The sequence below is a fragment of the Helicoverpa armigera genome, chromosome 5 (assembly GCF_030705265.1).
Source record: "Helicoverpa armigera isolate CAAS_96S chromosome 5, ASM3070526v1, whole genome shotgun sequence".
NCBI classification, from domain to species: domain Eukaryota; kingdom Metazoa; phylum Arthropoda; class Insecta; order Lepidoptera; family Noctuidae; genus Helicoverpa; species Helicoverpa armigera.
Window position 1 is genome coordinate 2699493 of NC_087124.1, and position 22379 is coordinate 2721871.

Consider the following 22379-nt stretch of genomic DNA (forward strand, 5'->3'; position numbering starts at 1 on the left):
AAATGTGAGAGGTGGATGTTTTTCTTAGATAGGTAGGAAATAATATTAATATTATAAGAAGTATTGTCGTGGTGGGTGGCCTAGTGGGTAAAGAACCAACCTCTCGAGTATGAGGGTGTGGGTTCGATTCCAGGTCAGGCAAGTACCAATGCAACTTTTCTAAGTTTGTATGTGCTTTCTAAGTAATCTTAGACACCAATAGTTGATAAAAAAATGGTGAAGGAAAACATTTTGAGGAAACCTGGACTATAAAGACTGAAATCATCAACCCGCATTGAGCAAGCGTGGTGATTATGCTCAATCTTTCTCCGTGTGATAGGAGGCCTGTGCCCAGCAGTGGGACAATAAAAAGGCTGTAACAGAACAGAAGTAGAATTGTGAAAGTTTGTGGGTTCGGTTTTTCACTCTGCAATATCTGAACGGATTTTGATGAAACTTGAGTTGACAGTTCTTACAGGTAGGGAAAATTTTGGAAAAAAATTCTGATGATGATTAGTCTGTTATGATAAATTAAAGTTATTAGATATTAAATTATTTTATTAATTACATGACACCATTTAAACATAACACATCTTAAAGTAACTTTATGGTAATCTTTAAAAATATACAGTAACACCTACTTAGGTATATACTCTTTTTTTAAACAAAGTTATGTACCTACTCTTAAGCTTATGTATTGCCAAAAGTATACCTTAATATAAAAAAAAATCTACAATAATATTTTATACTTAATTTTTAATATCTTCTTAACGCCTACCTACTTACGTTTTTTCTGCAATCTATTTAGAGATCAGTTCACATAGGCTGATTTAAAAAAAAAAAATTAAAATCTTATAATAATAAAAACCTTTGGCAAGACATGTAACCACTTCTTTACTTTACATTTAATTCATCATAAATGTCTCACTTTTCGCTAAGCAAATATGTCAAACTACCTTATTCAAATACTACCTACAAATTACTCTTTCTTGGCATATCAAGCAACTTAGTGTTAAAAAAAAATCATATACAGGTGAAGTTCTGGTGAGTATTAAGATGGTTTCAATTAAGAAATTGGCCTCTCGTTTGTTACCTTTTCAATGGAACCTTATTTTTGAAGTTAGGTAACAAGAAGCTAATAGTCTGGGTATGACTGAAATCCACTTCACATATGTTGGCCTATTTTATTTCCTTAATTAAACTAATCATTTGCCTCCAGTCATAGTTGTAAGCTTCTTGTTGTACCACAATCCTTGTCTGCATCTCCGCTCTCTTTCTCTTCTATACACAGTTTCTCTTTGTCACTCTTATTTTTGGCTCTGTTTTTCAAAAGGAATGCGTTGGTTATGGAACGCATACGCAAAGAGCCTGCCGAACCGTCGAAGGATGACATGGTAGAAAAACTTGCTGCCTTTGATCGTGATTCTGCACCTAATAAAGAAGAAAAATATAAAAGAAATTAAAATTCGGAAATGTGGTTTTATTTAACCGACTTCAAAACAAAAAGGTTCTCAATTTGACCTGTGTGTACTTATGAATGTATGCATGCACGTGTGCTTGTCATCTAAAGCGCGATTATCTCACGTCTGAATGAACCGTTTATGATTCGGCAGAGTATTTGTCAGACTTAGGAGCAGATTTCTTCGAAAAGAGTATGTATTTTTTTTTTCTCTCTAAATAAAATAAAGTAATCATAGGTACCTGTGGTCGATGGGGCTGCAGGTGAAGGTTCATTCTCGTCTAAAGTAAAACCTGCGTTAGTCGCCGGCTTCAGAGCATCAGGGCCGCGATTCGGGGCCTTTCTTCTAATGCAGACATCACCCAAATCTGAGTCATTGCCCACTCTGAAACACGTTATAAATTGATAAATAAAGCTTGAAAAAGTTCATAATTGATTTTACTAAGTCTCTATTTCTGCTTGGTCTAAAATACCAAACTGGGAGAAGAAATATCGATGCTAGATCTTATATAAAATTCACATACATAACTTTATGAAATTCAGATTTTCTTTTTCGAACGCTGATGTAGCATTCTGAGTGGATTTCAAACAGACATATAGGACTTCTCGTACGTGTTGTGTAAGTTACGTTTGAAGTAGCAGGCTATAAAGATATGTTGAATAAAACTTACGTCTTAGCGTTTCTTGGTCTGAAGCGCCACAACGTGGAGCTTGGACGAGAGCCGCACGGAGCGGTCACTGCGCGATTCTTGCGCACACTGTCGTTTCTTTTAGCTAAAACACATCAAAATTTACTTTACCATACTATATGTATTCTGTACTTATGCATGTTACAAAGAAATGCGTTCTGATTATTACTGTTGGCAACAGAGTAGCCGCAACTCAACTTTTAGACGCAATTAGGTATAATAGACTTAGGCCCAAGTTAAACCGGCGACATAAGCGATCGTTTTTCTTAAAACAACCTATTTACTTTGAAAATTCAACATGAAAATTCATTTTAAACCGATTTTTTTATGTAAGCTGATGTCTATGTTGTCAGTGAACTGGGACAGGACCTGTCTTTAAACCTTTATTTACGTAATTTAAGGTTGCTTGTTTGCCTACAGCCATAACTCTTAGCTTCTTGGTACTCACGTGTAGCAGCAGCATCAAGTGGGTGCGTATAGATGCGCTTGCGAGACTGCATCATGGAGGACACCAGGGCAGCCAGCGACCGCGGAGGCATGGCCGGCCTGTCATCCGTCGGAGGAATCAGTCCAGGATACGTAGTCGTCTTCGCTACCACCCACCAGGTTTCCATTATTCCTTTGCCCTTGACGTTGATTTCTCCTCGTCGTTCCATCTGGTAGTACTTGCTCAGAAGCTACATGACAAATAAAGAATGTTTGAGTGCTAACCTCAAGAATTGCTAGTCCAATTTGAAAAAATATTTCAGTCTATTTGCCTATAAGGTCACGGGTACGTGCTTTCTAGCCGGTTTCACTTTTCAAAATTCAAATTCAAGGTTGGAATTCAAAATCAACCAACCTTATGTTCAACACTTCCTCATCCTTAGACCTCGTCGATGGTCGTTCTACGCTCCTTTTAAATCTCCATATAAAACATTGAGTTCACGAAAGACCCAAGCTACTTAAACTGTTAAATTAAAGACCGCGTGTATTTTGGCAAAATAGTTCACCTCTTTAGTATATGCAGTGGTTTGTATCTTGTCCATTTCTCCCGTGGTCTCCATGCGTGAAGCTTCGTTGACGGTGTTGCCCCAGATGTCGTACACTGGCTTCGAGGCACCTATGACTCCACCAACTAGGGGACCACAACCAATACCTGAAAATAAAATGGTTTGGTCGCCGTAAATAGTCAGCCTATGAATTCAACGGTAATTGTCCAGAATAAGAAATAGGTAACAAATATTTCAATGCTCTTTAGTAGCTGTTCTCTGCGGTTCCACCTGCATCTTGAGGAATCCTCTTCTTGCGGCCAGATAGACCGCATGTTTATGTACTAAATTCTATTTAAATGGGTTCAGCAGATTGGCGTAGAAGCGCGACAACAGAGTTACTGCTGTTCAATACATCGATTTGTTCGTCTTAGGATTCTTACCTATTCTTAATCGGAATCCGTACTCGCTGTTCTTAGTGATAGTCTCCTGGAGATCCATTGCGAAGTCCACCAGCGTGCATAAATGTCCCTCGCGGTCTCGTGACTAAACAAGAAAATTAAATTTCGGTATACACATACGGTATACTTTGTAGATAGATCCTCACACGAATTGTTCTTTAAAAGCCCACGCACGCTGCAATCTTTTGATTGGTCGATGGTTTGATCGTTCTCAGAAATCATTATGGAGATTAACAGAACGGTAAGTGTAATCCGACTACTACAAGAAGATAGATACTGACTATAGCTTATATAGGCATTCTTACAAAAAGATTCCGAAATATCTATGCTGTGTTTGACGTTGTGTCTCTTAATTTATTCTACTAAGCAATAAGTAAGTATGTAGTCGAGTAAAAGTGAAAGTTTTGAAATTACCACGTTGTCACACTTGAGTCCTGAAGCAGCCATATACGTAGCTCCGACTGTCTTGATCTTCTCTATACTCTTATATTTTTGTTGCAGCAACAGCTTGTCGAAGGAAACTATAAAAGGAGAATGCTTACGTTAATACTTGTTCATATAAGTCCATGTCCATGGGGTAAAAATCTAGCTTTAAGAAGACAAAAATCCAAATTAACTTTACCGGCAGAGAAACGTTATAATGTCACATACTATACATATAACATTGTAGTTCTGTGGGTTCTGTAGTTACTATAAAAAATGTTGATACATTACATATTATCTCGTTGAGCACACGCATACATTTGAGCGCATTCTTCTCCGAATAAAACTCGTCAAAGTTAGCGATACATGCGAACATCACTCCGGCTTCCTCGTGGACTTGAGAGTAAAGGTTCTGGAAAAAAAATGGAAAGTCAGTGGTCGTGCTGGGGCTGCGGCATTGTTTGAAAGAGTTACCGAGTTACCCTGGTACACATAGGGTTCTAGAAGGAACATGACAAATTAGAAATAAAAAATAGTAGATTAGACTAAATAAGGACTCTTTAGAAACAATGACTTCAAAATTAAAAAGACAATCGTTTATGCCATCTTAGGTGTTCTACGTTATCAATCATTTATATTGCTGTTACTCAAAACTTTCTTCAACCAACAAGTTAAGCTATAAAATTAATTCATGAAGAAAACCAAGTTACTCACATTCGGATGCCAATCTTTACTCAAGAAATAATTGACCGTGTGATCTGGCAGTATGTATTTAAGCAAATGTCTGTTTAGCCGTTGCGTGTACTCCATCTCGTCGAGATCAGTCTTCGCTTGCAGTTTCCATAGGAAGTCCAGTCGGGATATGACTTCTAACAACCGTGCATGAATGACCACCACCCCTAGGAACCCTATCATTAGTACCAGCATCTGTGATGGAAGTAATCTGGAAGAAAGGAATATATTTGGTAAAAAAACATTCAGAATCAGCTGAATACGTATGAGTATAAGACCAAGCACGCGCTGCAAAACGATAAGCCAGCGGATATTTTAAACCTGTAGTTTGATCGTACTCATGTCTGAGTATGGATATAGATAATTTACCTATACCTACGCATACAGGCTTTTAATGAAAATAGAAAAAGGAAATCAAAGATGAGAGAACGTACAAAAAAATAGGTAAGTGATGAAGTACGTGTATAATAATGGTTTCTACTTACTCATTCTCGTTTTTATAATAATCGTAGTAGTTGATGAGCAGGATGCAGTACATGATCACGTTGACGGTGGCCAGCAGCGCCTTGACGAGGAAGTACAGCCTGAGTACGGAGGTGAGTGCCACCAGGCACAGCACCCACGTGAACACCACGTACTCCGGACGATAGCACTCGTCTGGTGAGCAAGGTAGGATAAAAGTTAATAGTAAAAAGGCCCGACAAAAAGGTTAACCTTAAGAAATAATAGCACGAGTCTGAAGCAAGAATCGATTATAATGTATCCTTACTGGTACTTCTTTCTTAATGTTTGGAGTTATTTCACAAATTCAAATATAAGGGGGTATCACGACCTGCGGCCCTGGTACATTAAAGGCCTACGAAGAAACACGATTGATTTTTAGTCAATAAAAGTCTGACACTCCCTCACCGCTGCTAATCCACAACGGGAGGGGTCATTTGATAATTTTTGCCATCGTTAAAAAAAAGGAGGGTAGAAGGTATCACGGTCGATAAAAATTATGCATGGATAATAGAAGAGGGAAGAAGAATAGGTTTTGTAATGAAGCCATTCTGCACCACGCAGTTGACTAAGAAAAAAAGTAGTAAGGTACTTACTCAATCTTTATTCGTAAGCACTTCAACGTAGGTAATGCGGACTTAGTTTGATACAAACCTGGAGGCAAAGATGCAGTGATTGTATCGTTGCAGGCTACTTTAGGTATGGATGCAGATAGAAATCTTGGAGTTTTATCCCGCAATAACATCGGACAGGTATACAATTTCACGGTGCTGAAATATAAAGAAATGAAGACAAATGAGTGGCGGGTTAAACGTGGAGACGGAATAAATACATCACTTTGATACATGAATCTACGATCCATCAAAAGCCAAACAAAGACTATGTTAACTTCTTCCCCAAAAATTATGTTCAGATGTAGACGATAATATGAATAAACAATAGAACATCGCTTCTGACCAACACATTATCAACCTTATGACATTAAGTAATACGACTGGAATTTCGCTAACAAAAAGTGGTTCATACCTCGTTATAGTCATGATGGAGATGAAACAGCAGATATGGACCATTTTGAACCGGCGCATATTGTTCAGCCTTTTGGAAATATTGTAGAGGAACTGGTTCACATTCGGGTACTCTTCCATCATCACCAGCGCGAAAGACAGGGTGAGGGGAATCGTCATTGTGAATAGGATTTTTACGAGGTCCTCGCAGCTGTAAAGATGAAATAATTATTTTCTGCATTGTACAAGGTTCATTCATTCATTGGTATTGATAAGTTGTTAAGTATGTGTCTCGTTTCTCAAGCAAAGGTCCGATGTGCAGCTCTCTAAGATCTCTTGTTACTGAATTCCAATAGTAATGGAATTTAATATGGACTGATATTTAGTCTACAAATAATTTAGGTTAACTTTTGGGTCGGGCTTAACGGAAACCACATTTCCCTCCTAACCTTTCTTCAAAATGCATTAAAGGTCTCTTTATTATTATTACACCTTCAAATATTACTGTACCAAACACTCGTCAAAATTGCGTTCACCTCTTCTAAACTAGTCTTACTTCCACTTACTTGTAGTTAACGAGAGTCTGTACAGCCACGACAAACAGCCACAGCACTAAACAGCACATAACATTAGACTTGAAGGTCTCCTCGTCCAGTCTGCCAAACTGCGCCTCCAGCGTGGGTCGGTTGAACTTCAGGGTCCAACCGTACATGGAACGTAGGCGCATCCTTTGCATAGACTTCATCTCTATCAAGTGGTTTATTAAGTCGGTTTCCTGGAAACAAATGGGAATTTGCTGAGTGCAATTTTGGGACTTTGTTGTGTGAAATATGATTCATGTCAGCTGTTTATGATGCTGTTGATTATTTCGCCCGAAAATACTATATTGGCGTTTCAAAGGACCTCTTAAAGGCCTATTAATAAAAAAACTGCTTTGACTAGCATTCTTACATACTTGCATGATTCAAGTTAGAGGAAGAAAGTAAATCAGTAAGAACAACAGTTTATTCACATAAGTAATGACGGAAATAAAATAACATAATCAAAAATAAAAGATGAAGAAGATTCAACATTTGCCTCATAGCGTTGTCACTAATAGGTATAGCTTGAAGTTGTAAGTAACTATAAAACTACAGTAATTCCTCACCTCAACTTCAGACATGGTTGGCACATCTTTAATCAGGTCTTCCTTGCAGTCAAATTCACCGTCATAGCACTGTAACAAGAAGTATTGATAAGTCAATAGGACTATAAAAGTGAGAGATATTATAAATGAGTTGGTACACATAACAATATTAAGTGGCAAAAATAAAATTAAGTTCATTACGTCTGCGAAGGGCATCTTGGGCGTCCATTCCTCCATGGTACTGCTGGGTCGACGCGAAGGTGATTCCCAAGTAAGCTGAGTCGGTGCCGGCAAGCTGTGTCATATTGAACGTTTAAGAATTAAATATTTTATATTTGTATAATCTTTAATACATAATTTGCATTATATAACTTTTTCATGAATAGTTCAAAACTATTGTAAGAAATTGTTTTTTTAAAGAGTGTCCATTGAGTTTCTTGCCGGTTCTTCACCATGAGACCAACTTTTTGCAACAGTGCAACTAGTTTGACGCATTTAATCCATGCCAATTTGAAATAAAAAAAATATTTTGACTTTTTGTTTTGTTTCAACTTTTATAATGTACATATTATGGACTTACCTATTACTCCGTGAGTATTTTTCGAAGAGTTCGTCTACTAGCTCTTGTTCCTTGCACTTAATGAAGTACGTGTTAGGATGATGTTCCCGGAGGAATGGATCTCGTGATCCACCGTCTCCTGGCTCCACTTCAAATGCCCCATTCAGACACTCTAAGGTAGCTGAAGATATATGTACGCGACTGGAAAAAATATTTATTAAACATTACATGAAATTGTAAATTTTTGCAATAACCCGTTTTGCTAGAAAAGCTTCGCGGGGCCAGCTGAATACCTGCGTATTAAGAAGCATAAACCCGCAAACGGCGCAAAATAAAACCTCAATAACAAGGTATTTGAGTATAGTATGGTATGTACTGCCAGGTGACAGCGATGAGGACCAAATTTTTCGACGTATTTTCGTATTTTACGAGGAAGGTGAAGAGAAGGGAAGTGAATTACCCAGGTATACCGCCACTCTCCATGTGGTTGGCGAGAGTGACGTCACGAGACCACAGATCGAACTGCCATTTAAGCAGCCCCAGGACTCCGCAGAGCACCTTCCCGCTGTGTATACCGATACGCATGTCCAGGTCCACCTGAATAAACATGGAGTGTTTTAGAAGATGAATACATATAATGATTATGACCGAGATGATGTTACAATCACTGGGGGCTGGATTATTAATAGGCACCTCAGAATTTGGACTTCTAAGTCTTCGATGTATCAGAGGAATAGAGATAAGCCAAGTGTTTTCAAGAATTGGTTACTATGTCGAAGAAATAGCAAATCATCTACGTGGCCGGAATGCTGTGGTCTTTTAAATGGGCTTGTAATTTTGAACCGGTTAACTTTCTCTATTCATAGCTAAGATTCGTCCATAAAAAGTCTACTCACATCAATAGTCGGCAAAGACGGCGCCTTCATGGCTTTCCGCACCTCTCGTATGGCGCGTATCATGTGCAGGCCCATGTTCACGCAGCAGTGAGCGTGGTCTTCTCTTCGTTCCGGTAGACCACTCACGCAGTAGTAGCAGTCACCCAGCAACTTGATGCGAACGCAGTTGTTCTCCTGAGGATTTGTTATACTTTACTATGACCGATAAGACAATGAATATAATTGCTTCCATACTACATTCACAAAATCTATTCAAGAAGCAGCAGCCTAGGTTTCGTCCAACAATGCCTTAAGTGGCCTGATAATGATAGCGACTGCTGATTTCGTAACACATGGATTACTTATGTCTTTTGATTTTGACTCCTTTGCAAATAAGAATCTTACCGCAGCCAACTTGTCGAAGCCAGCAAACAGCGTGTTTAGTAATACTACTAAGTCCTGCGCACTGTATTTGCTTGAGAGTTCTGAAACACAATAAAAAAAATCAGACATCAACCTCTAAGGGAAAAAGTCCAATGCTTGCTAGGTGGCATATTAATCCAATTATTGGAAACATAGGCACGATGATTATTAATTTCTGGATGATCAAGAAATCTTACCAGTAAATCCCTTAATATCAGCAAACAATATGGAGACGTCCTGATGATGTTGAACGACGTCCACCAGTCGGCTGAACTGCTGCTCTTGTATCTCCCCGCCGGTCATAGCCGCTACGTGGCTGGAGATCTTCTTCGCTAAGAAGTCTGGTATCACTGCAATTTCCCAGTCAATACAGTACTATTATCAAAAGCGTAAATGTACCTCTATATTTGTAATATAAGGTACATAAGTAAAAGTGACAAAGTGACTAATTGAAGACGTTAACAAACCAGAGAAGACTAATGTATTAAGGTACTTTTGCTCATAAATATATTGTAAATTCCAGAGTTTCCTCACTCGTTATAAAAAACGGGTTGTTCTTCATTGTCGTGAACAAGGGGCCTTAGACTTCTTTCTAAAAAACTTTTTGCCTTCTGAAATGAAGAAACTCCTAAAAATCTTTTGTGAATACCAACCGCTCTGAAAAAGGTTCCATTGCCTATCACTCTCCTTTTTAGTCTTCTCCAAAGTGATCATGGATTTGCGCGTTTCCAAGAACACTTTTCTCTGGCCCCAATCAACGAGAGACTTGGCGTACATCCCGGCGAAGTTCACAGCTACGTACAGCAGAATATTACTGGTGAAAATACGAAGACTGCATGTGTATTTCTGTAAGGAAACAAAAATAAATGAGCCACAAAGTTTTTTTAAGTACATAAGGGGAGTACGTAAGGGGAGTACATAAGGGGAGTACATAAGGGGAGTATATAAGGAAGTAAATAAGGGGAGTACATAATATAATACAAAAATAGCCTTTTATTACAGTTTCACTTACATTAACAAGACAGTTAGCAGCTCTAGTTTCCGATTCAATCTTTTCCTTGATGTATATGAGGGTGGCCACGATCTGCGCCATCCCGGACATGACTCCGAGGGTGATACACCAGCATAAAGACAGAGGGAACATCGCGTATGGGAGGAAGATTATGAACAGCATGTACCATACTTGGTTCTGGTCTTCGTGGTAGCCGATGCCTTGCTTGCAAAGACCTGGGGACATGTTAATGTTTTTGTATGAAATATATCATGGAAAATACACGCGTTTATTTTAGTAACTACTTGACCGATTTGAAATATTCATTCAGTGTGTGAATAGCCCTAAATGGGCTGCTAAATGCATGAATAGAGGAAAGTATGAAGCCGAAGGCGATAGTTAAAACTTTATACCTCTAAAATCGAGCGATTTACATAAATGGTCCAATGGTCCAAAGTCGTCATATGTAGGTTACAGTTACAGTTACTAGACAAGTTATATTGGAAGCCGATCCCAACGTAATTAGGAAAAGGTTCAGGGAACTGGGTTCTACTAGACAAGTAAGTGGCTGGGGAGTTTGTTGCGTCACTTCTTCTTCCCAGCAAAAACACATAGGAAGTGGTGAAGGGTGGGCGTTTTAGGGGCTGTCTTTTGTAAATTTCTGACGTTCGAAAAGTGCTGTTTTGCAGCCAAGTTTGAATAAACGAATTTTGATTTTAGGTAAGAATAATCCAGTACATACCTTGAACGATGAGCAGGACCCAGGTAGCAATGGCTGCCAAATGCAAGTGGTTGCTAGCGAAGCGCCGCCACCAGCACAGCAGGTAGATGATCAGGTTCAGGGCAGCGAACGCCGTGGTACATATTATCGGTACGATGGATAGCTCTGAAACATTATAATTGTAATCAGCATATGCCTCCATTGTTGTCAATAGGCTGGGCGTAAGACCTAATTCAGTAGTAGGTATACATATATAGGTACTTTTCGTGTACCAGCACACTGTACTATATTAAACTGTCAGCCGACAGTTGACCTGGTGGTTGACAATTATTTTGAAAGAAAATCTTGATTCTAATCAAAGTTTTCTGTCGGTCTGATACAGCTGAGTACCTGCTGCAGTGTACTCTAAAAGTTTATTGTATACTCTAAATTAAAAAAAGGAACTTACTTTTGCCTCTATCTTTATCTTCGATTGTATAAATGACAGCCAGTGATATCTGTAAATAGGTGACACATCATAAACAATTGAAAATTTGAAAAAAAAAACTGAAATTATGACATATGCACATGTTATATTGCTGATTCCCGGGGGTTTAGGCCGCGGTTTCCCCCGCCAAAATATTTTCCATGTCACTCCAAATAGACTCCCGATATTAAAAGAAAATTTCAAATGAGATCACGGAAGAAAGAAAGATAGTTTCGGAGCCAAACCAAAATTGTTTCTTTTTTATTGTAATAGTTTAGTGTTTGCAGTCAGTTAAAATCATCGGCTTGTTTACTTACTTTGAGAGCTAAATCGACGAGGTTGACCATCATCAGGGATTTCTGTCGCTGCCTCCGAGAGTACTTTTGATATGACAGTTCTATGCTGGGAGTCTGCAAATATTTCATTCGAATATAAGTTTGTTACGAAAAGGACTTTATTTAACAACAAATGGGAGAGTGGTTTTTACCTTAAAAGTAGAAGTAATTGATGGACAATATATTCCTTTGCAGTAGCGAGGCTTTTGCATCTCGTCCGAATATACTGTAAAAGAGAAGCATTTATTATAAAACTGATCATGTATAAAGGAGTTTAAGAGTCGATCTGGCAAGAATATATGTTTCATCATCATCCTCATCATCTCAGCTATAGGAAGTCCACTGCTGAACATAGGCCTCCCCCTTAGATCTCCACAGATACCTGTTGGAGGCGATCTGCATCCAGCGTCTTCCGGCGACCTTTATAAGGTCGTCTGTCCACGTAGAATATATGTTTATCTGGTTTTAAATTCCAGAGCATATTAAAGTTAATACAAGGCAAATTGTTAAAAATATCTTAAATCTAGACAAATATGCAAAAAATTATGTCAGTGAACGTTTATTAATGCTATTGTGAAATATCAAAGAATATAACTTACAATCTTCTTCGAATTGTATCATGCTGTCTGTGGATCTCGTTCTGGAGAAGTGGCGACTCTGGAAGCACAAGAATAAGTATTAAATAAATTATAGAAGCAGGCGTTACTTTGCATTACATACAATGAAATGCGCGGATAGGCCCCGAGCGGCCCACGAGTCGAAATCTCCTGAAGATACTCTGTGGACGGACGAAACACGTGTTGAGTATCCAGTCTTGATTAACTATCTCACGAAAATTTTTGCTTTTTCAATATAAGCAAGAAGGATTTTTGTATTTGTAAAGTAAATAGTAGGTAAATTGGGAAAAGGCTGGCCTGTTTTTGCAGAAACTAGTCACACTTGGTTTTAATTATAATATTAAATTAATTGGAACATCTCCATTTCATGGAGACGTGATCAAACTGAGTCATGTTAACTCCATTTACGTATTGACATTTCATAATAAATTATATTATGTTTACTTTGTTGTCTGTTCTTAACGGTCAAGTGCGAGCCTCATTACGTTGAAAAGTGTAAGTTGTTATTAACCACAATTACAAAACCTACTTATTGAGAAAATTGATATTTTGTGGTTACAATTAATTTTAGTGCCTACATAATTATTATTATAGAATGAAATAAATAACTAGCTTTGATCGCGATTTCGTCCGCATGGACTATGTTAACTGTCCTTTTTCTATTTTTTATGACCATATTGTCTGTCTGTTTGTTCGCGATAAGCTCAAAAGCTACTGAACCGATTTTCGAGTGGTTTTCACCAATCGACGAAAGAGTAAACTTTTTTCTGTTTATTTGTAGATACCATAAAGGCTCCGAAACTACTAAACCGATTTGAAAATTTATTTCACTGCAAAAAACTGAAAGAAAGGGATGCGGGTGAAACCGCGGGAAAACGGCTCGTAGTATATAATTTGTAAAATTTTTGTTATTTCTCCGCATTTGAAGTCACGAGCGACCGTTTAGTATTATATTAGCAAGAATATTTAACTTACAATTGCCTTTTAAGATAAACATATTTTATTCCTTATAGAACAGTTCGTTCTCATTTTGGGTTTCTCAGATATAGAACGTCTGTTTTCGTCCAAGAAGTTTTTGACACGGGTTTTCCCACCAACCATGTTTGTGCTCAATTATATTTTTAATCGTTTTATCACATTGCATATGAGTTCATCTATTTGTTTGTTACATTTTGCACGCTTTGCAGAAGCAATTTAAGAACATTAATCATGTCTAAATGACATAATGATCATCTGAAGTTCTGCTGTCGGGGAATTTTGTGGTCCTTAGATAAGCAAATCTTAACCAGCCGTCAAGTCGGCGATTTGACCAATTGGAGGTATGAGGTATGAGACAGATATGTCAGATACGAATCAACCCTTATTACCCTAGATAAAAGCTTCTATTGAAAGGCACTAAAAGTGAGAATAAATCACTTTACGTAATTTACGTTATTTTCAATTATGCTGCTGTGTATATTATGAATTCAAAAGTTATTGTCACCAAATATATTTGAACTAAACATTACAATTACAATAAATAAGCCCATTACTATAAATGAAATTTAATAGGCATACTTGAAATGACTAAGCGGAATTGGTCTTAATTATTCAAAACTCGTTAATTACTGAAGTTAAAACGAGATAATTTGTACAAGGAAAACCGTCCCTGTATGAGAAAACAAAGCAAATTGAAATTATTCAGGTGTTCCCCTATTTTTAGTTTTTCCGTGTACAACTTTGAGACGGGTTATTTGAGTTCAAATTCTTGAAGAAACATCCATTCGCATATGAAAAATGGTGGTTGCAATGCGAGGGCATAACATGTATTTCGGTGTTTCGTGTCTACAGCCTTCAGGGTTAGACAACGAGTTAAGTATACAAATTAGAAAACACACTAATTATGAGGACTTAGTGCTAGGTAACTTCGTAATATGTACTCATGAGAGTTGTAGTCATGAGAGGCGGCGCCCGCCTAGAGGTGCGTTTATTCTAGACGACTGCTGGAGCTGCGAGACTGACCGAAAACCAGCGGCCCTGGTACACAAAGGGCTCCAGGTGAAAAAAACGTAGATTTCTATGACTGTCACCTTTTCTCTCTTTCTCAAATATAATTTACTCCTCGAACTCTTTCAGGAGAGGACTAAGTATATGTTTTACTGTCTCTTTTATAAGCAACTTGAAGGACTTTGAGTAACGAAACTTACATTTCCACTGGTTGATATCTTGTCATCTCCGGCCTCTGACGGGGGTATCAGTTCCTCCATCATGTTTGCTTTGTTTTACCTGTAAAGTAATACAGTAGTCTTAATATTCAAAGCATTTTTAAACCTTCTTCGAAAACACGTGAGGTCAAAAAGATGCAGTCTTGTTTTGACGCTTATTTGCGTGGCGGTTTATTTGCGTGGCGAAATATCGTGGAAGGTAGTTTGTCTAAGATAAGGTTTTCGCATAGGTATCTTTAAAAATACATACACCTAGGTATTTTTGGAGGAAGTTTTCGCTGCAATAGAAATAGACATGTAAAAAGCGTTAAGTACCAAACTTCAGGGAAAAATTCCGTGATGATATTGCAATAATGACTATAATAGCGTTTCATATTACAAGCAAAAATGTATATGTTTATAAATACGTATTAATAGCGTTTAATTGCCTCTATATTGTATATTATTAATATTATCCTCGTGTGTGGTACTGTAGGGAATATTAGTTACACACATGATTCTATACAAGCAATTTATTAACAAAAAATTAAAATAATATTTCACCCGCATTTCACAGTTAGGTGGTATTTTGTCACTGAAATGTCTTCGCACAGGGTAATGGAGAAGTTTTCCATTCTATTACTTGTAATCTATGTACTTAACATAATTACTACGTTTTTGTTTAGTTGATACCCGCCCATCTCAGGAACTACTAACTTTATGATTTCAAAATTAATTTCAGTGTAAGATAAATGATTTAGTGGAGAATACTACTTATTATGCATGTAAAAGAAACCATGAGATAAAGTTAGGCTTCAAAAATCAGTACTCAGTGTTTGCGATAAAGTTGTCTTCCAAACCGAATAATTTGAAAGGCCTGTGTTTAATTTCCTGAATCTAAGCACAACACTAAAACTTATCTTATAAGACGAGCGAAGCTATTGCTGACGTTAGTATCGATCAATTTTACATCAAATAAAACTCCCACTCTTAAAACTTACAACTTCTCAAAGAAACAAAAAAGTACTTACACTTCTGTAATGCAATACCGCTTAAATTCTCGATACTATTCCACATAAACACTAGACAGAACGCCTCAAAGACGACGCACTGACCAACCTCGACACAACACTACTTCATTGAAACGAACCCGAATATTTTACAAAAATATATCGATAACTTTGGTATCTTTCCGTACTCTAGTAGGCACGGCTTGCATGCGTTCATCGTTCCCGGTTGTGAACACAACACTGCACTGGTTTGTTTCATAAATAGCCTATATTACGAATGGATAACCCTAATGACTAATTATTACATAAATGGTAAATGTCCTGATATATTTTCGTATATGGTTTTGAATAATTTTCCTGTATTATTTGTATAAGGCATTGTTAATTGCAATTTATTGAGGTTTTGTGGATAAACGGAGGCCAATTAGTAATCTATCTTTACCTAGAAATTAAACGTTTTGGTTCAGATTTAGATAGGACTTCCACAAATTTTATTTTAATCGAGTGAATAAAATTTTAAATAAACTTTAACTCGTCGGCTTGTTGATGCCATCCATATATGAATTTTAATCTGATATTCAGTACCTAAGTGTAAGGAGGCTTTGCAGTAGGTAATCAAACCTAGAGTTTAGAAGACTACTTAGAGCTATGGAGGACACACAAAAACACCAAAAATCTTACTTTGCTGCGGAAAATGGGAATTGTAATAGGAAGAGGGATGATCTAGAACTATAGAACCTAAAACCTATCTATAATTGACTGTGAACAGTTTCGTAATAACCAGCCATCTACAGCCAGACATCTAGAAATCCATCACGCCGCACGGTAACCCTACATTACGTTCTAAAGCTGCTTGCTGCTGAGAATGAAAATCAGAAAACTTCGTCACGTAATGTTGCTTCAATTGACACAGAGATGGCGTTAGAAGTTAAGAATCGTGGAATTTAGTTTTCTCTGAGTCTGTTTGCAAATCCTTCATGCAAAAACTACTTATTTGGATTGCATTATGTATCCCACAAATCTTAAGTTTCAAACTTAAGAAACATAAACAAGAAGATTCGAACAAGAAATGGGTTACTTTTTATATGAGTGCGGCATGTAGTTTCCTCATGGCGAGGAGGGTTCGCTGTTATCAGCTATACTAGTTCATAAATCTATTAAGTCTATACTAGATTAATAGCGAACAACAAGTTTTCTTCATGGAAGACCTTTCTACTTCACTTTCTTTTGGAGATTTTCTTTCACAATTCCAATGAAATAAAAATGGAATTGTAACAACTTCGATGACGCTAATAAAGATGAATGAATGTTTCTTTCCTTTTCATGGCAATTCTCAGAAAGACAAACATTAACCAAGAGACATCAAGAAAAAACATAATTACGTTAGAAGAGGACAAATTAGGAACAATAATTATAAAGAATGTTTTAGCGTAGAACGGACAGTGTCACACTTTGTTGTCATTAATTTTGACTAGAAATGGAATAAGAATTTGTTTTAAACTTTTTTAAAAGTAGGCTCTGCTTCCCAGTAGTTTTAGCGTGAAGGAGTAACAAACATACCGACAAACTTTCGCATTACATTAGTAGGATACATTTCGTTAAATCATCATCCTCCGAGCCTTTTCCCAACTATGTTGGGGTCGGCTTCCAGTCTAACCGGGTGTAGCTGAGTACCAGTGCTTTACAAGGAGCGACTGCCCTATCTGACCCCCTCAAACCAGTTACCTGGGTAACCCAATATCCAAGTCTAACCCCTTGGTTAGACTTGGATATACTTCGTTAAATATTATACGCTAATTATCATCAGCTGACTGTGTTTAGTATGTACACTACTGTAACGAATGTATTAGCAAGACAGTGTCAAAACCAGTATTGTTTACAAAGGCTGTTGGAGTGTTATAAATGCACTCATCAGCAAAATAATCTGAGTAGAATTAATATAGAAGTTTGTGAATGTTTGTTCACAAGTCAATTTGGCCCTACCCAGGAATCGAACGCAGGACCGGTGCACGACAATCGCGCTTTCATCCTCTGCGACCAACGGTGTACCTAGTTAGAGCTACACTAACGAACCATTTACTTGACCGATCTCTACGTAAAACACTCTAGTTTATCAGTGAAAACAACGCATGTATCTTTAGTAATACTTTGATACTCGAACCGATCGGTTGTGAATTTTTCGCGCGCGTAAAAACCACGTCGAGTCTAAACTTTTAGTTCTTAGTGCTGTGAGAATGTGTCATAAAAAGAAGTTTTCTAATGTGTTAATAATTGTGGGATATTTCTATTAAAAAGGTATGTTTTTTGGTAATTTCTGTGGATTGGTTTTGGTGTTAAAAGGCTTATCAGATTTGTTATTAGTGAAATAACCTGTGTTTTCGTGTTGGCGTCAGATAAGAGTACAGTTGATTGTATAGATTTTTGAAGAACTTTATGAATGAAAGGGTTCATAATATTGTGATTATTCTATCGATCGGATATGATAATGTTAGTGTTTTATCGTATATAAGAGCGTTGAACACTGCAAACTTTTAGTTGGCCGGTAGTTTGTAAATGGAAGTTCCTTATTTACAGCACTAACTATTCTTCTAAGTAGGTTTACCTTAGACACCAATGGCTGATAAACTAATAAAATGTGAAGGAAAACATCTCGAGGAAACCTGGACTATAGTATAGTCTGAAATCACCAACCCGCATCGAGCAGGCGAGACGTGGTGATTAATGCTCAATCCTCCTCCTTGTGAGAGGAGGCCTGTGCCCAGCAGTGGGACGATAAAAAAGCTGTAACAGACAGACAATATAACAGAACTGTAACTGTATACAATAAATATAAAACCCTCTAATACAATGAAATGGTAGAGAGCAAATATAATGTTATTACGTTGAACTTCTCCACGAGTCCAAACAAAAACTTTTCTATAATCTACTATTGTCAACTCAAGTATAAACAAACTCACATTTGCATATAATATTTATAATCAGTTAGCTGAAATTGTCTGAAAATATACAGTGAGATAATGCGTTAAAACCGACATGAATATTTGAATAATTTGAAGGACCCTCACACTGCAAACTTTTAGTCAGCCGACAGTTTGTTTGGGCTCATAAATCAGAATGGAAATGAATGGTAGTAGATACGCACATTACAAAGATTACAGGTATTTAACCGGAATCAGACCTATTGAAAACTAATTGAATTCACGAGTTTCTTTCCTACTTTTACTGTAATTTTAAGTCAATATTGCATATTGTCCTGTACTGTAATATACAAATTACATTGTATACAAGATATATCAAACAATCTTTAAGGTTCTTCTTACTAACCTACAGACAGACATGAGTTGCTGGGGAGTTTGTTGCACCACTTCTTCTTCCCAGCAAAAACACATAGGAAGTGGTGAAGGGTGGGCGTTTTGGGGAATATCTTTTGTAAATTCCTGAAGTTCAAAAAGGGCTGTCTTGCAGCCAAGTTTGAATAAATGATTTTTTATTTTGGCCTGTCGGCCGATTGTGTATTCTTCAGTGTGCGGTACTTGTAGGCATCGGCCCAGAGGGACTGAAATAAAAAGTTTTATTGTAAAAGTGTTGGAACCTCTCAACTCCTAACAAAGTTTGGAGTGCTTTGGTATATTCCTAAATTAAGCGTTGAATTGGGTAGAAAGTGTTATTTTTTGAACTACGTAATTTTTTATTGTAGTCTTTTGTGCCCTTCTAATGTCAAGCTTCGGCTGCGCTTGCCCTCAAGCCTAAATCTGTTTTATGAATCACTCTATATGGTGGTGAAAGCCGCATGAAGAAGTAGTTTTATCTTATACATGACAGACGTGACGGGGGACTTTGTTTTATGTTATAGAGTACCCGTTTCTAAACAGTTTATAAATTTTCATTGTAATTATGCAGTTAATTACCACTATCATCCAATACGATCCTCTTTTGTCAAACTTTGACGGTGTTCTTACTCCGTAACAACTACTGATGTAAGATATCTTTGTGACACGGAGGGGTCTACAGAATTGATGGTGATCCATCCGGGACCAAACTAAGCGGACTTAGGTTAAGCTCATTGATGTATCTGTGCTGTTTGTAATGATCCTCTTGAAAATAAATACGAGTGTGCAAAACAACAGAAGAACGATACCCGCACAGTGACACGGGACGACACTTGGAGCGTTAGGTCCGAGGATGCATAGTTGAAAAAAGGCTAGGCAAATGATTATGATTGGTGGACTTATCTGTGGTGCTAATGTTAACTTCTAGGTTTCATTTCGACTCACGCATTTTTCACGTAAGGCCAACGACCGATAGCTTTGCGTTAAAAGCTAAAAATCTAAAAATCCTTTTGGGAAGACAGAGCTCCAAAGAAACAGCGATAGTTTCCGGAGTAAGAAAACAATGTATCGATAACTACACATCTTGCCAATTACTGAACTTCTAGTAATAGTAGTTTACAACACACGTGTTCGTGAAAACCGTAAACACGAGACGGTGATGTCTTATCCGCCGGCCGTTCGTAATTACCCATTGTTTCGTCACAAGCACAATGGATTGTAATACATGGCCCGCTTGTTTGATAACTTCTGTTGTAAGCTGTTAGTGGTAACAGTACTGGACGAATATTGCTTAGGTTCTAGAAAGAAAGGAGGAACATATACATATATTAAAGGTGCAAGCAGCTTGCGCATGTTGAGGCACATGCGCAGGTTACATGAATTTTAAAATCGTGCGGATCTAGCGACTTGCGCATGTACCGAAGCTAAATACCACCCGCGTGCTTGCGCATGTTAACTCGCTCCAGCTACATGCTCCGTTTAGACGCACCCTAATTTACGAGAACATGATATTAGCACAAAAGGAAGATAATAAGAATAAGTAACAGAAAGACAATAATTGGACACAAGTGAAGAAATAATAGATACTGGATGATGCGTCGCAGTATTAAAGTAAAAGTACATTTATTTACGAGAACATGACTTGAATCGAAGTCAAAGTATAAGATTAAAAAAAAAACAAGTAAGAAAAGACAATAATTGGATATTACCTCTAGAGAAGAAATAACAGAAAATATGCGTTTTTGTTTTTAGAGATACAGTGCTGCATGCTGGTGGAATTTCATCACCACTTCACAGTTGCAATTTGACTTGACTTTATGACATAATCGACTGTAATAGGTTTGGATTGATCTTTCTGTATGCTGCCTCGTTGGAGATATATGCGAAATCAGTCGTTGTAAATCTTATACCTATTCTTGTTCAAATTTTCAAACGTCTATGCTGAAATTATGCATCCCGTCAGCATATTTTAAGGACGCCGCGCATATACAGGCATTACTGTGACAATTTACCTGACTTGGTGTAACTAACAGATATGGTAATGCTCATAGGTACACGTATTAACGTACAAACACATATAAACCACGTACTAAGTGTCATTGGTACAGCTAATGGATCACTAATGTCAGTGGGTTTATCTACTCAATATACTCAGGAGGCACTAAATGACTAAATGTTATGCGAGCTTTGAGACACATGATAATGAAGCTATTAGTTGTAACTGGTTAGTAAGTCGTTCAAAACCAGCTTCAGACCTAGACTACCAAAGCAAAGCCAAACGGAGAAGTTTTTTGACAATCAATAGAATTTGGTTCGTCAAACATCTTGTCTCCACTCGCTCAGGAGAGAAATTATATTGATTGTTTAAAAATTTTACCTCTCTGTTCTGCTTTAGTGGAGCCTGAGTCTCAAGCAAGAGTTGTGAGGCATAATGCTTAAAATCTGTTTGTTGTTTGAGACAGTTGGCAATCTTGTCAGTGAGTTCATTACAGCTGTCAACTGCACAAAAAATTCGGTACCCTTACAACTGGGTCTGAGACAGATAATTTAATGATTCTTTTGTTTACATAGATTCCTTGTTTTGTTTTTGTCTTTTGATTGCTTCAATAAATGGTTCCTTCTTTAATTAGGTATAGCTTTTTTATCTGTTTACTCCTTAAAAGGTCAGGTTATTGATTTCTTTGTTGGAACAGCTTCCGTTTCTATCATATATATATGTAAGTAGTAACATCAGCAAGTAGGTGTTCAGTTCAGTAACAAGGCAAATAGCGTCACCACTACTTCCTATCGAGTAAGTTATGGAACGTAATGCAGTTACGTGTCTATTGGCCTAGCGAGTATGTAATAGAGGTTGATGGGGAATATGTAGGGGAACTGTAAATATAATGTAATGTGGAGGGAAAGATTTTGCCTTTATGAAGAACAGAACTATAAAATTAGAGATGATTAACGCAATATGCTGCATCAGGTATGAATGTACAGATAATCCTGCTGCATATGCAACGGGAAGAATTAGTTGGTGTCAGACTTTTCCTGAATAAAACTAAAATTTGTTCCTTCTGCAGCCTTTCTGACCCAGGTCTTCTTGAACTTTTCGTTGGCAGGATAGTACTCGACCTGAAAACTATATTCTGAACCCTATATTAAAGAACTGAGAAACTGGGACTGAGCAGAGCCTTCAACTACAGGCATTTCTATGCCTAAATGGAGACTCCTCGACATGAAATTGCAAGCCAAAATTACTTGAAATAAACTTTATTTCATTTTAAACTTTATTTTTATTTTAAAGAGTTGAGTCTCTATAATGAGCATGGTTGTAACCGCATCCACGACACAAAAATTCTTATTGTGTAAGACCATTTCTGCCTGCCCCATTGTAGAACACAGATCGAATACACCATGTTTTGACGTAGTCATGAATAAAAGCGTTCACGTAGAGTAACTCCACGAAGCTTTCAATGCAGATCAACATTATCATGAAGATAACGCCTGATAGATGATAAAACGATATATATTTGTTACCGA

The 22379-nt window shown here is 37.4% G+C and overlaps 2 protein-coding genes across 2 annotated transcripts in view; one reads left to right on the plus strand and one right to left on the minus strand.

Annotated features, from left to right (window-relative positions):
• Positions 1–909: 909 nt before the first annotated feature.
• Positions 910–15780, minus strand: LOC110376572 (adenylyl cyclase 78C). The gene is made up of 29 exons (XM_064034846.1): positions 15547–15780; positions 14519–14597; positions 12315–12372; positions 11868–11941; positions 11698–11790; positions 11363–11411; positions 10936–11079; positions 10215–10429; positions 9856–10048; positions 9400–9552; positions 9185–9264; positions 8801–8974; positions 8365–8501; positions 7926–8105; positions 7547–7640; positions 7367–7435; positions 6786–6994; positions 6242–6430; positions 5870–5985; positions 5200–5371; positions 4697–4925; positions 4274–4394; positions 3974–4080; positions 3542–3644; positions 3120–3265; positions 2576–2804; positions 2110–2212; positions 1681–1823; positions 910–1410 (listed from the first exon to the last, which is right to left on the minus strand). Exons 2-29 carry the CDS (start codon positions 14579–14581, stop codon positions 1199–1201), a joined length of 3855 nt encoding a protein of 1284 aa, XP_063890916.1. The 5' UTR covers positions 14582–14597; positions 15547–15780; the 3' UTR covers positions 910–1198.
• Positions 15781–17703: 1923 nt separating this feature from the next.
• The window catches only part of LOC110376590 (adenylyl cyclase 78C), a 135124-nt gene continuing 130448 nt past the window's right edge, over positions 17704–22379 (plus strand). Inside the window, exon 1 of the mRNA XM_064034918.1 lies at positions 17704–17820. The gene's annotated coding sequence lies outside the window, so the exon portion shown is untranslated. The remainder of the gene's footprint in view (positions 17821–22379) is intronic.

Coding starts and splice junctions, on each gene's coding strand:
- LOC110376572 (XM_064034846.1), bottom strand. CDS start 14,581: ATGATGGAGGAACTGATACCCCCGTCAGAGGCCGGAGATGACAAGATA. Junction 11,791..11,867: donor CAATTACTTCTACTTTTAAG/GTAAAAACCACT, acceptor AAATATTTGCAG/ACTCCCAGCATAGAACTGTC. Junction 8,502..8,800: donor CGTCTTTGCCGACTATTGAT/GTGAGTAGACTT, acceptor ATGTTTATTCAG/GTGGACCTGGACATGCGTAT.